The sequence below is a fragment of the Babylonia areolata genome, chromosome 23 (assembly GCF_041734735.1).
Source record: "Babylonia areolata isolate BAREFJ2019XMU chromosome 23, ASM4173473v1, whole genome shotgun sequence".
NCBI lineage: Eukaryota > Metazoa > Mollusca > Gastropoda > Neogastropoda > Buccinidae > Babylonia > Babylonia areolata.
In genome coordinates this window covers 52,331,152-52,346,202 of record NC_134898.1, presented here as the reverse complement: position 1 = coordinate 52,346,202, position 15,051 = coordinate 52,331,152, and the positions used below count along the sequence as shown (strand labels likewise).

Sequence of the window (15,051 nt, the reverse complement as noted above, 5' to 3'; positions counted from 1 at the left end):
CATTATTTTTGCTGCCCCTTTGTCTGCACCATTTCAGTGTCATTACTTCCACACCACTCACTCTGAGTCTCCCATACACAGCCATACCCAGGTTCATCTGTTCCAGTCCCAGTGTCAGCAGTTCCCATGAATCTGCCAGAACTGAAGATTTTGACAGGACTCATCCCTAGCACAGAAGTGGAGGGGTAGTGAAACTCAGGTCACCACGAGAACAGGGCATGAAAAGACACAGAATTTGGGACATTTTCAAAATATTTTTGATGTATTGATGATAAAGGAGGAGGATGCTGATGTTGCTATGGAGGTCTCTCTTACATCAGATCTCTAGTCAGTGTCTCTCGTTGCTATGGAGGTCTCTCTTACATCAGATCTCTAGTCAGTGTCTCTCATTGCTATGGAGGTCTCTCTTACATCAGATCTCTAGTCAATGTCTGTCATTGCTATGGAGGTCTCTCTTACATCAGATCTCTAGTCAGTGTCTCTCATTGCTATGGAGGTCTCTCTTACATCAGATCTCTAGTCAGTGTCTCTCGTTGCTATGGAGGTCTCTCTTACATCAGATCTCTAGTCAGTCTCCTTCCATCCAAATCTTTCTCAGCCAGTGTCTCTGGCAAATAAAAGGAAACACACTTGAACATCACATAAAATTTGGCTTAAGGCTTTATTTCCATAACAGTTTAGCTGTATGCATTCATAACAGTTGAATATGAAACATCAACATTTTTAAAGAAAAAGGCATTCTGACAACAGCTTTGATTCTTTGTCATAGATTCACTGGCTGTTAAAGAATGAAAGAAAGAAAAAACAATTCACTGGCTATAAAAGAAAGAAAAAAAAAAGAGATTCACTGGCTGTGTTGATTTTGTTTGAATTATCATTATACATAATCTGCACACATGCCATTTTTGTTCTTAGATCAGAAAGCAGCAAATGATATATTGGCTTCATCATCACACAGACCATGGCATGAAGGGGTTGTATAATGGACATGCACACATTCATAACACCACAACAAGTATTGTGCACTGTACACATGAGGATTCAAAAATATTGAGGACTGATGTGGTTGTTTTTTTGTTGTTGTTTTGTTTGTTTTAAAAAAAATGTAACATGACAGAGTCAGGTATCCACAGACAGAATAGTAACTGTATAACGAGAACAATTGTAACAGTACAATAATGAAAAGTAATCAGATATAAATGTATAGCTCTCTGTCACACCATGGCCCTTCTCTCCAGTTTGTATTGGTAACATCAATGCACGTAGTTTGCTGAGTATTTGTACTCACTGATTTGTTACCTGTTGCTGTGGGCCAGAGGCCCGACACGCACACAACCACACCTTTTATATATACATGCTGATGATTTTCAGCAAAATGAACAAACTGAAACTGGCCTGTTTGACACATGTCATTTTTGTACATACAATAGTGAAATACTTCAGGGACAGTGAAAGGAAAACTACAAATGCAGGAAGTGTATGGCAGAGGAAAAAGCAGAGATACAGTAAAAAAAAAAAAAAAAAAAAAAAAAGAAGAAGAAAAAAACAAAAAACAAAACAAAAAAACCCACTGGAGCAGTAACTGCCAGTTTGTATCAAAACAATGATATGAGGTATGAAAAACAACAACAAAAAGCAAAACAAAAACAAAAAAAAAAAAAAAAAAAAAAAAAAGAAAGAAAAGAAAAACTTGATATTTATTGCCTTTTCATCAACTTCAGATTGTATATATGCTTGCCTAGTTTTAAACCATGGCTAAGAATAGGTCTAATTTCAACTAATTATTCTTGACAGTTTGTATGTGTGCACAATTGTTCGGGTCTGCTAAAGGTGTTCATCAACATGTACACATGTGAATTTGCAGAAGGAAGTTAAAGGGCTAGAGAAACAACCATTTGTGTGTGAATGCGTTGAAATGAAACACAGAGAAAGAGAGTTTCCATGGGGGAGGTCCCAGATATTCTTCTCGATGTGAGGTCCATCTTTCTACCATTCCACATTACTGGTAGTCAGCTTTTCAATCTTCTGTCCCAGCAATAAAGCAGTTACTGTCTCCACCGATGCTGACAGGCAGACCGTAACTTTCTGAACGCGGAGGAACACTGACAGTGAACAGGTGAGAAAATAGAAATTGTTTTAATGTTTAATCAAATTGTCTGGGCATCAAGTTAAATTGGTTTCAACTGTGTTGGCATTAATCAAAATGTCAAAGTGTTGTTGAGTCATGGCCAATAAGAATGTGGAAACGCCCTGTGCCGGTGAACCAGCCAATGGATGAAAATCCATGCAGTCTTTGAACGTGAATTGTGTGTTCAGGAAGGGGTGGTAACTCTGATGATGGAACGGGTTTTACACCTGGGGTACTTTGCCATGTAACACCGCTCCACAGCAGACATGACAGTGAGGTCACACCAGGTGAGGATAGCCGGTGATCTCAAACCCTAGAGAGCAAGACCAGGACTAACATCCTCGTATGCAAAGACTATGGACAGACCAGATGGAGGAAAGCCTTGTGGACCACCCAGCAGAGCACTGTGGACTGTCCGTGGAGGGCGGGTCAGAGAACACAAGGCCTGCTGCATCTCACGATGGTGTCAGCGTCTCGTCATGCCACTGGACCAGAATTTCAGCGGCTTTGAGGGAGTGCAACACACTTCACCGTCACGGTAATCTCTCTCACGCACAGGTTCGTTATGCTCTCTCAGCATACCCCGTTCAGGCACTAGTTACAATATTCCCCACTTTGCTCCAGATCGCGCACGAGACTTTGCCAGCCACTAACAAATCCTGTCTAAATGATTTTTCCACTACAACAGGCTGTCACCAGTGGAGCTGACACGCGCGGCGTCATAGCTACCAACGCTGCCGCTGGCTCCAGAAAAAGACGTGCAAGAGACAACGCGTCAAAAACCGCCTTGACGCTCCGCGTGAAAACCATGACGCCGCTAACGTTCCGTGTATGACGGCCCTTACTGGGCTGACGGGCACAGCTGACGGACATATGTGTGGAGTGTTCTGTGCACCCAGGCCCTTGATGGAGTGCCGTCGCACACGGAACGTAAGCATGGTGTTATGTGTGGAGTGTTCTGTGCACCCAGGCCCTTGATGGAGTGCCGTCGCACACGGAACGTAAGCATGGTGTTATGTGTCAGTGGAGTGTTCTGTGCACCCAGGCCCTTGATGGAGTGCCGTCGCACACGGAACGTAAGCATGGTGTTATGTGTCAGTGGAGTGTTCTGTGCACCCAGGCCCTTGATGGAAGTGCCGTCGCACACGGAACGTAAGCATGTTGTTTTTCACACGTGGAGGCCTTTAGTCATGCATGAAGACAAGCTGCCAGGTCACGTGGTACGTCCTGCAAACAGCCCGGGAAGTAAAGGACTGGAAATGAGCGGAACAACAAACCGACGGAAGAACAACACATCGCTGTTTGACAACTGACAACCAAGACCAGTACCTGAGAACAACAACGAACTCAACGACACAAGTTTTGAGTTAAAACGACACTGGCAGTTTCACAATTCCACAACTACATCAACTCGACAATCACAATTTGAGACCAACAACAGTAATCTCACGTTGCTACAACCAGCGACTGAAAACAACAACTCCACTACCCAAGCTTGAGAATACAAGAATGGTTATATCACAATCTACAACAAACAAGCCTAAAAACATCTACGAAAATTTGAGAACTGTAGTTGTACCACAATCTATAACCGAAGCTATAAAAACAGTGACCCGAGAATAACGATTCTACAATGAGAACATCAACAGTTTTTATGTCACAATCCATAACCAAGACCAAAGAGCAACAATGCTACAACCCAACTTTTGAAAACAAAAGTAGTCATATCACAATCTGTAACCATGGCATAAGAACAAAAATTCTACGACCCAACTTTGAGAATAACATTATTTGTCAGTATCACAATTTATAACCAGGGACTAAGAACCACAATTGACGACCCAACATTGAAGAAAACAGCAGTTATATCACAATCAGCATCAAAAGCCAATTCTACAACCTACAACCACAAGGCTTGAGTTACACAGATCAGTTCTAGGAAGGTATATCAACTTAGGAACATGTCTGCCGTTATCTGTGTATAATGGCAGGGGGTGCGGAGCATGTTACAACTCTACACATCATTACAGTTTGATTGTATTCCAGTATTGTAGGTTCACTTGAAGTACATTCATTGATTTATAATCACATTAGAGTATTAGCGACCTCAATTTTAATTAATAGGATTGTTATTATCGCACGCTTACAGAATGTGGTCAGAGACAGAGCGGGGTGGGGGAGGGGGAGGAGGGGTGGGGGCGGGGGGAAGAGAATAGAAAAGAATTGTATTCAGTATGGCCAAAGCCCCATTTGAAGGGGCATGAACATGAATCGCGTTATTGGATAACATTGCATGCATGATAATATTTCAACATGTCAATTGTAAACAGAGCGTTGTCACAATGCGATTTCTTTTCTATTCAATGCCTAATAAAGATACACTGCTTAATCTTAATTTAATTAATTTTTTTTTTTTTTTTACTGTTTGGAAGCTGGTAACAATGTTAGTTTAAAATTACTGGGGTCGTTGAAATACTTTGACGGGATCAGATTGGCGAGGGCAACACAGAACAAAATGGACTCCATTTTCCGAGGCAAATTTACAAAGCGGACACTGTTTTTCGCATTTATCGTTTATTCTGCATCTTCATTGATGCATAAATAAACTGGATAATCCAAATCTGAATCTTGTCAATATCTGCTGTACGAATCAATTCCAATCCATTCATTAGTGCGGTTCTAACTCACATGGCGTCTTTAAACTTTCTAGAATGTTCGATCTATTGCTGTTGCTCAAATCTGAATCCCAGTTTTGCCACCTGGTATCAACTGGTCTTCGGTAAGAATTAGTACAATAATCGCAACCTACTGCTTGGTCATCCCATTTATAATAAGAGCAACTTATATTCAGTACATCACGAGCTGTTGATACCAAGTTTATCTTTTGTCTACTGGCGAATTTTGACAACATTTCATCTTGTTTGAGAGAGAGAGAGAGAGAGAGAGAGAGAGAGAGAGAGAATAGAATTTACAGACTCAGTTAAAACGCAGACTGCAAGTAAACTAAGACGCGGATCGCAAACATTTGGCCGAGGGGAGTTGAGAAGAAAGGGTTAAAAGTGGGGTGGGGAAGATGCTGGGAGGTGGGTGGGGGAAGGGGTTGGTAGTTGCAGACAAGATGAAATATTCAGCTTTCACTGTTTTGCATTTGGTGCCAGTCGTAGCAGCGATGGGAATTCTTTTCATCTGCATTCAGACAGGATATGTTTGTCAGACACGCACACGCACACGCACACACACACAGAGAGACTAAGCTGAAATTTCATAGGCTTGTTCTTCTACCATCGCAGTTGTGCATTCTATTTCCAATTACATATCTGATAATATTGTCTTGCTTACGAAACTGTCGCACACGAAACAATCGTTTGCGTCTCGGTGCGTAGTGTGCGTGTGTGTGTGTGCGTGTACACGCATAAGGAAGGGGAAGGGTGAAGAGACGGGGATGGCAACTGCTCCATCGATTCTTCGCTGCCATCTGAGGTCAACGCGCCATGGCCGGCTGTGTTGGTGACGTAACGCGTCATGGCTGTGTTGGTGACGTAACGCGTCATGGCTGTGTTGGTGACGTAACGCGCCATGGCTGTGTTGGTGACGTAACAAGTGTTCAACAGCGCCGTCCATCGTCAGCGACGGTTTCCGTGTTGTTCTCTGTTTTCTTCTAGGGGGGGAGGGGTATAGTGTGGGTGTTTGTGTCGGCGGGGTGTGGGTGTGGGTGGAAGTGGTGACCTTGAAAGGGCCATCCTACAGAAGAGAACTTTGGGGATGAAAACTGACGCCGACATCAAGAACTGTGGCCAGTGGCGATGCAGCTGTATCAATACGGCAACGCCAGCTCTTTCAGATAAGTATGCACTGACAAGACGTGGCACACTTACTGCTTGTAACGTAAAAAACAACAACAACCCAACCAAACAAAAAACAAAACAAAAACAAAAAAACTCCGATAAAATGAAATAAAATATACCTACTTTTAAAGAATCAGATCTAGCTATCTACGAAGAGAGAGAGAGAGAGAGAGAGACAGACAGACAGACAGACAGAGAGAGAGAGAGTTTGGCTGCTGAGCTTTCCACTTTATTGAGGTGACGGCCTGTTGGGAAGGTGAGCTTCTCTTCTGAGCTCAAGTCTCTCGAGGATACGTGCTGTTTTTTTTTTTAATTCTTAATCTTTTTTCTATTAATTTTTTGTCTCTTACTACTATGTTTCGTGGTTTGAGCGCTCTCTCTCTCCACTAAACCTTATGTCGTGATTTGAATACCAGGTACTTTATACTGGACCTTATGTCGTGATTTGAATACCAAGTACTTTATACTGGACCTTCTTGTGTTGAAGTTTGAGTGCCAAGTCTCTTTTCACCTGACCTTAACTCGTGTTTTGAGTGCTAAGTCTCTTTCCACTAGACCTTGTGTTGTGGTTTGAGTGCCAAGTCTCTTTTCACCTGACCTAAGTCGTGTTTTGAGTGCTAAGTCTCCTTCCACTAGACCTTGTGTTGTGGTTTGAGTGCCAAGTCTCTTTCCACAAGAGGGTGTCATGGTTTGAGTGCCAAGTCTCTTTGCACTTGACCTAAGTCTCTCTCCACTAGACCTTGTGTTGTGGTTTGAGTGCAAAGTCTCTTTGCACAAGAGGGTGTCGTGGTTTGAGTGCAAAGTCTCTTTGCACAAGAGGGTGTCGTGGTTTGAGTGCAAAGTCTCTTTGCACTTGACCTAAGTCTCTCTCCACTAGACCTTGTGTTGTGGTTTGAGTGCAAAGTCTCTTTGCACAAGAGGGTGTCGTGGTTTGAGTGCAAAGTCTCTTTGCACAAGAGGGTGTCGTGATTTGAGTGCAAAGTCTCTTTGCACAAGAGGGTGTCGTGGTTTGAGTGCCAAGTCTCTTTGCACTTGACCTAAGTCTCTCTCCACTACACCTTGTGTTGTGGTTTGAGTGCAAAGTCTCTTTCCACTTGACCTGGAGTCGTGGTTTGAGTTCCGAGTCTCTTTCCACTTGACCTAAGTCTCTTTCCACTATACCTTGTGTCGTGGTTTGAGTGCCAAGTCTCTTTCCACTTGACCTGGAGTCGTGGTTTGAGTGCCGAGTCCCTCGGATAAGACGATAAATGTCCCTAGCAAAACCCTTTGAAGAATCGACTATATTACATTAAAAAAACAAACCAACCCAAAACAAAACAAAAAACAACAAACAAACCACCAACAACAACAACAACAAAAAACCAGCCGACAATAACAACAAAATTCATACAGTCAGGGACATTGACATAGGCATTGTTGCTTATTGTACACTGGATCACACAGGGCCATATCAGGACTCCCTAACAACAACAACAAAAACTCAACCGCGTTAAAACACAAAAAAGGTGGCGCTGAAAGTGGCGAATTTGTGACACTGGAGTCATTAAAGCAGCACAGACCCTGGGCATTTGAGCAACAGCTTTATGGAGACGTCATGTTCATATATAGATATCACAATACAGTCCAACTGTCAACAGAAGGACGCCATGGAAAAGCACACATCAACACTTGACCCGATAGTTGAACAACGGATAGTTAAGATGGATCGCGGCCGGTATCAAAGAGAACACCTCTGAACAAGATCGCGTCATACTATTTACTAGGAACATTGTTTATAAACAAAGGTTAGATGTTCTTCCTTGTGTGTGCGTGTGTGTGTGTGCGCGCGCGCGTGTGTGTAACTGAGGAGGGGGCGGGGGTACAGGTGTGTATGTGTGCGGCGCAAGCGTGACATTGTTGTTCATCGAATTTATAAAGATGAAAAATAGATACCACCCCCTCCTCTGTCTGGTGTGCATGCGCGCGCGCGTGTGCGTGTGTTTGTGTGTGTGTGTGCGTGTCTGTCTCGAAAAAATGGCGGCTTTGCACACACACACACACACACACACACACACACACACACGCGCGCGCACACACACAAACACAAATAATACACACGAAAAAAAAAAGAAGAAAAAAAAAGAAAAAAAAAGAGGAAGACGACAACGACGAAAAAGGAGGAGCAGAAGAAGAAGAAGAAGAAATTTGGAGTGGGTGGGTGGGGGGTTCGGAATTTCCCTGACAGCAGCAGATTCAATCCACAGACCCCTTCCTCTCGTGGCGGACACAGCAGTCAGCTGTACAGAAAACTGCAATGAATCGATCCGAGTTTCCACACCCTTCCACGTCTGGAGGTGAACGCCACGACCACATAGAGACAGTGAGAGACACCACTCAGTGAGCAACCAAGGACTTCCCACACTTCCCCCTTCAGCAGACAGAGAAAAGGAAACGAATGAATAATTTTTTTAAGCACTCACATGAAAATACAACTATTATCATGAATATAACCCATCAGAACTATAAAAAAAAAAACCCACAAAAAAACCAAAACAAAAAACAAGTCCAATATTAATGGAAAAATAAACCAACCAACCAACCAAACCAACCCCAAAAAACCCTAACACAACAAAACACACACAGAGACACACACAGAGAAAAACACCTCTTACTGAGGTTATACGAAATTGGAAAAATATAACAGAAACATGTGAGTGATTAAAAAAAAAAGTGTGTATATATATCCTGGGGTGGTGGGTCATTTATTTGGAATAACAATCACAACATCGAGAATCAACAACGATAATAATAAAGGTAATGACAGCAACAACAACAATAATGAAAATATAGTGCTGATAATAATCATCGTTATCTTCATGATAACGATGATCTTTTTTATAACTGTTATTAATATTGTTTGTATATATATATATCTCTCAGTATATTATCACATTCATGATTATTTGTGTATTATTATCACATTGATAAGACGGATTGTCACCCCATGATTCACGTCTTTTGCCGTCACGAGCAGCAACTTGTGCAGGCACGGAAGACTATTGTTGAAGTCTCATCTCCAGGGGTCAACTCAACACTTTTTGTTTTCTTTCAAATCGTTAGGAGCCAGAGGAACAGAACCAAGAAAGATAATAGTCAAGAAAACACGCACGCACGCACGCACGCACACACACACACACGTACGCGCGCGTGCACACACTGACACACACATACACACACGCGCGCACCAGGATGCACATGTGAAAAACGATGTGATCAAAACCGACACATGTCAAGACCTAACAGCAACAACAAACAAAATAGAGAATCGACAATTCGTTGGCACGGAGTGGGAGACAGATGGGGGTGGGGGTGGGGGTGGGTGTGGGGAGTGAGGGGCCTGATCTTGTACACTACCAGTTTGCTCCCTTGGTATAGCATAATTATCTTTCCTTTAATGATCCGTCACCATTAAAACGTGAGTTTTTTTTCTTGGTATAGAATAATGATACACCACTGCTAAAAAACCCCACTTGAGTTTGATTCCTATGTATAGAAATAATGATCTTTTCTGGGTACAGAATAACGATCCGCCACTACTAAAACTTCACTTTGCTTCCTAGGTATAGAATAATGATCACTCACTGTTAGAACGTCAGTTTGCTTCCTTGGTATAGAATAATGATCACTCACTGTTAGAACGTCAGTTTGCTTCCTTGGTATATAATAATAATCAATCACTGCTACAACTTCAGTTTGCTTCCTTGGCACTGAATACTGATCAATCACTGCTATGACGTCAGTTTGCTTCCCTGGTACAGAATAATGACGCATGACTGTTAAAACGTCGATTTGCTTTCTTGGTATAGAATAATGATCAATTACTGCTACGACTTCAGTTTGCTTCTTTGGCGTAGAATACTGATCAATCACTGCTATGACGTCAGTTTGCTTCCTTGGTATAGAATAATGATCAGTCCTGAGAGAACGTCAGTTTGCTTCCTTGGTATAGAATAATGATCAGTCCTTGTTATAACGTCAGTTTGCTTTCTAGGTATAGAATAATGATCAGTCCTTGTTAGAAGTCAGTTTGCTTCCTTGGTATAGAATAATGATCAGTCCCTGTTATAACGTCAGTTTGCTTTCTAGGTATAGAATAATGATCAGTCCCTGTTAGAACGTCAGTTTGCTTCCTTGGTATAGAATAATGATCAGTCCCTGTTAGAACGTCAGTTTGCTTCCTTGGTATAGAATAATGATCAGTCCCTGTTAGAACGTCAGTTTGCTTCCTTGGTATAGAATAATGATAAGTCCCTGTTAGAACGTCAGTTTGTTTCCTTGGTATAGAATAATGATCAGTCCTTGTTAGAACGTCAGTTTGCTTCCTTGGTATAGAATAATGATCAGTCCTTGTTAGAACGTCAGTTTGCTTCCTTGGTATAGAATAATGAAGTCCACGTTAGAACGTCAGTTTGCTTCCTTAGTATAGAATAATGATCAGTCCACGTTAGAACGTCAGTTTGCGTCCTAGGTATAGAATAATGATCAGTCCCTGTTATAACGCCAGTTTGCTTTCTAGGTATAGAATAATGATCAGTCCCTGTTACAACGCCAGTTTGCTTTCTAGGTATAGAATAATGATCAGTCCCTGTTATAACGTCAGTTTGCTTTCTAGGTATAGAATAATGATCAGTCCCTGTTATAACGTCAGTTTGCTTTCTAGGTATAGAATAATGATCAGTCCCTGTTATAACGTCAGTTTGCTTCCTAGGTATAGAATAATGATCAGTCCCTGTTAGAACGTCAGTTTGCTTCCTAGGTATAGAATAATGATCAGTCCCTGTTATAACGTCAGTTTGCTTTCTAGGTATAGAATAATGATCAGTCCCTGTTATAACGTCAGTTTGCTTTCTAGGTATAGAATAATGATTAACGTCAGTTTGCTTCCTAGGTGTAGAATAATGATCAATCACTGTTCAGTAGAAAGTCAGTTTGCTTCCTAGGTACAGAATAATGATCAATCACTGCCAAGATGTCAATTTGCTTCCTTGGTATAGAATAATGACCAATCACTGCTAAAACTTCAGTTTGATTCCTTGGTATAGAATAATTATCAATTGCTAATACTTCAGTTTGCCTCCTTGGTATAGAATAATGATCCATCACTGCTAAAACTTCAGTTCGCTTCCTTCCTATAGAATGATTATATATCAGAGCTAAAGTGTGTGGGAGATGGCTGGCAACCGAAGCAACGTTCGTGCTTTTAGCGGAGCATTCGGTGCCTGGGATGGAACTCTGTAGATTTTTACCGGCAGTGTCCCGGACAACGGGAAATCTTTTCCATTCTTTATTCCGACAGATGTTTTATTGATATCTGAGCTGGTCGATCCCTGTTATCATCTGTCAATTCAACTGAGTCCAAATGGGTGAATGTCTCGTTATTTATATGATCTGTTTTATTTACTTACTCACTTGTGTGTACAATGTATGCGTATGTGGGGAAAACTGAAACAGTTTTTAAGCGTCTTAAACTGAGGTCTTGTACTGCTACGGCGTTTAGAAGACAAATACAGACTGGGTCTGATAAAACAAGCAAACGAAATAGATACTTGCGGTTTGTAACTCCTTTTACAAAGGTCATTATCCAGTGGGGCATAATATAACAACCACTGTTTAAAAAAAGTCAAAGTAAGCACAGTCATGCCATGCACTTAGTCAGCACACACACAGACCACAGGCACAGACTGGGATAAAATCCTGACGCATACCACACTCCCCTCTTCCCTTACCTCAATTTGTTGTGAACGTTAAACAACAATCTCAAATACTCAAGGAACATGAAGATGCAACACAACTGTCTTGCATTTCTGATCCGTTTAGAAAAATATTCAGATCCGAACACGCACTTGTTTGACGAACTATATTCTGCGAACCATTTTTGTGCACTGACTCTACCAGTTCAATGGAGTGACCCAACCAGTACTCAGCCTTCACAAAACATGTCCTCCATATCTCACAGTAGTGTGATCCGGTAAATAATTTACTGAACAAAAACGAAAAGCAACCACAACCGCAACCACCCCCCAAAAATGTATTAATTAGATTTAAAATCGCAGAAGCTGGTATCACATCACACATACCATTGCCGCAGTTGATAGAAAAGGAAATCACACGCAACGAAGTTACACACGGATATGTCATGGGTAACATCGCACAATAGGTCTCTTCTGGACGACACCCTTCCCACTCTCAACGTCAGCAAGTCAGCTTGGTGAAGCAAACACAGCATTACAAACACGATTTTCAACTGATGTACGTCCACAGCACCATACCATGGCAAGAATATTGACGTACACCTCAATACACCTCAACGTTCATCAGCCGGGGTGACCACGTCAAGTCACTGGAACGTGCAGACCTCCTTCCCAGTCTGCCATCACGCGTCCTTGACATTGCCGCCTCTGCTCTGCTCCTCCGCCGCCTTCTGCCTTTTCTTGGCCTTGGCGGTTACCTTCTGCCGGCGAGAACCGATGTTCGGGGACGGGATGGGCTGTGGGTTCGAATCCCCCTTCTCCGCCCCTCCACCCCCTGACACTGTCAGCGAGCTGTGCTCTGGAACTGACGCTGCTGACTCTTGCCCAAGACGATCACCACCTCCTGAAGACGGTGTGCTGGTGGCGGTGGCGGCGGTGGAGGGCTGGAAGAAGGGGTTGGTGTTGGGGGAGGAAGGTGAAGGGGTCACCCCGGGCGACCTGCCCGCCGACTCCACCTTCTCGGGGATGCTGGGGAAGCTGGGAGGATACTCCAAGTGGTGGTGGTGGTGGTGGTGGTGGTGGCGGCGCGAGTGAGGGGGCTGCTGCTGCTCAGGTGCCGTAGGCAGGAGGCCATCCATGGATCGGGAGAATGCCTGGAACTGACTCATCAACGCCAAGGGAGGCTTGCCTACCCCCTCCGCACCATTCCCGCTCCCGCCCTCCTGTTGGTCCGGCTCCTCGTCCACCTCCTTGATCTCGTCAAAGGTGACGGGCTGCGTCTTGTAGCGGACCCCTTCCCGCTGCCGGCTCTTACGGGACTTCTTGAAGGACCCGCCGTGACCATGACCGAACTCACTTCCCAGGTGAAGCCTGGACAGGCGTTCGGGAAAGTGTGTCTCGTAGTGAAAGAGCGGGTCGTGGACTTTACCAGGGGAAGACATGGCGTCGCTGATTTATCAGAATGTCATGTGGCAGGAAAAAAACACAGTCAGAAAACACTGACAATTTACGTTGCGGGAGACGACTTTCTTTTGTCAGTCCTCCATGGATTTTGGCCTACATTCTTATGTAGATTCCACAGTCTGCTGTCAGGGTTTCGTAAAAGTCTCACACGCTTTTTACGTCATCCGATAAGGAGAAGAACGTGCGATTAGTGACGTTTCGCAGCGGAGTGAAATTCTGACGTCATTTGTATGGTGACGATAGTTTAAAACTGAAAAAGTAAGAGCAACTCAGGAATTGGTCAGTGTTGACTTACGCCGGGTGACCTTCGAGCAGAGTTTACAATGTCACCTGCTGGCAACAGAAGACAGATGAAAAAGAAATTCCACTGGGGGAAAAAAAAAAAGCAAGCAAGCAGCTACTTGGCGTCCGACTACTCAGCAAAGATGTTGGGAACTGAATTCACAATTTTCACTCCACTCACAAACGCGATCCAAATACATACACCATGTCTTTGAAGTTGTTGGTTTTTGAAAGCGGCGTTCAGAATCGGAAATTACAACTTTCAGAAAACACCGACGCACAATCTTTCAGCGTAAAACGGGAGAGAGGATGGACACAGCCTAGTTCAGCACAGTTTTTCCGCAGCAGCAGCAGCAGCACAGAGCATGCCGAATAATCCACAGCGCCTGAGCCTACTACCCACACGTAGGTATGGGCAACACACACAACATACACACACACACGCGCGCGCGCGTTCACGACGAGAAGTGGCACTGGGCTGCTGCTATAGCCAAAGCCAGAAACGCAGTTGCCAGTCGGGTTGCCAAACTGTGATGAGAGACACGTGATAAGCACCGAGTGATGAAAAACACGTGCAGCACAGCAGACAGCCAGCTCACAATACCAACACACTTCTCTCAGCTTGCACTGAAGACGTGTCATAGCCCACTGAAAGCCAAGAGCGATTTTCGGGATTCAAAAAAAGCTTTTGTTTTAGTTTTGGTTTGTTTCGTTTTTTCTTTCACCACACTGCCTGTCAAGGTGGCGTTTGCAGTTGTTCAGAGTCGTAATATTATTATCATGAAGATTTTTTTCCCCCCAATTTTCTAAAGCTTTGTTTTACATGTTTCTTTACCACATCCACGTATCACTGTAGGCGGCATTTGCAGCTGTGGACCATATTTGTTTATTTTCGGAGAATCAAAAGCCAAGGTGAATTTTAACATTGCGGGTAACATTTATCGTCTTTTGCGGCTTTTTTTTTCAGTCACGCATTCTTCTTTCTGCTTTCATTTAGGCATATTATACCTTTTTTTTCAACTGGCACGTTCAGTTTTGTTTGACGAAGGGAAGATGTTGGTCAGTCCAAACTGGAATCACTGGGCACTGCAGACCAGACCAGACGTTGCCGCTGTGTAGAATGGCTTCTCCCTGTTCCCCTCATCGTCAGGTGCACACAGCACTGAACACGAACACGTCAATCATCATCGATGAGGGAAGGCCACTGGGTGATGAGGGAACGAGGCACGGCACGTGACGCCGATGAGGGAGGGAGATGAGTGGCCGTGAGGACGGAGATTGAGGTCGGTCTGACGCCAAGGCCGGACATCCCCCTGAAAACCCACAAAGCGATGGGTTCGGTTTCACCGTCAGTATTCCGTGTCAATGATCTGTCGATAAAAGAGTCGGTCATTCGACCAATCAGCTAAGAGATCCACCGATCGATCAACAAATGAACGAATCAATCAACCGATCATTCATTCAATCAGCCGTCAACCAACCAACCAGTCGCTCAATCAGTCAGTCAATCGTTCGATCAATGGGTAAACCAATCACTAAATCAATACACTGATATATCCGTCATTAAGTAAATCAACCAATCAATCACTAGTGCAGAGGTTTT

At 43.5% G+C, this 15,051-nt stretch overlaps 1 protein-coding gene and 1 long non-coding RNA gene across 2 annotated transcripts; both read right to left on the bottom strand.

The window, feature by feature from the left end:
• Positions 1–647: 647 nt before the first annotated feature.
• Positions 648–10,075, bottom strand: LOC143298042 (uncharacterized). Its single transcript, XR_013057345.1, has 2 exons — positions 7,176–10,075; positions 648–7,113 (listed from the first exon to the last, which is right to left on the bottom strand). It is a non-coding gene; the product is annotated as an uncharacterized LOC143298042 (long non-coding RNA).
• A 169-nt stretch (positions 10,076–10,244) lies between these two features.
• Positions 10,245–13,830, bottom strand: LOC143298002 (uncharacterized). The gene has a single exon (XM_076610646.1). It carries the CDS (start codon positions 13,142–13,144, stop codon positions 12,386–12,388), a length of 759 nt encoding a protein of 252 aa, XP_076466761.1. The 5' UTR covers positions 13,145–13,830; the 3' UTR covers positions 10,245–12,385.
• Between the last annotated feature and the right edge of the window lie 1,221 nt (positions 13,831–15,051).

Coding starts and splice junctions, on each gene's coding strand:
- LOC143298002 (XM_076610646.1), bottom strand. CDS start 13,144: ATGTCTTCCCCTGGTAAAGTCCACGACCCGCTCTTTCACTACGAGACA.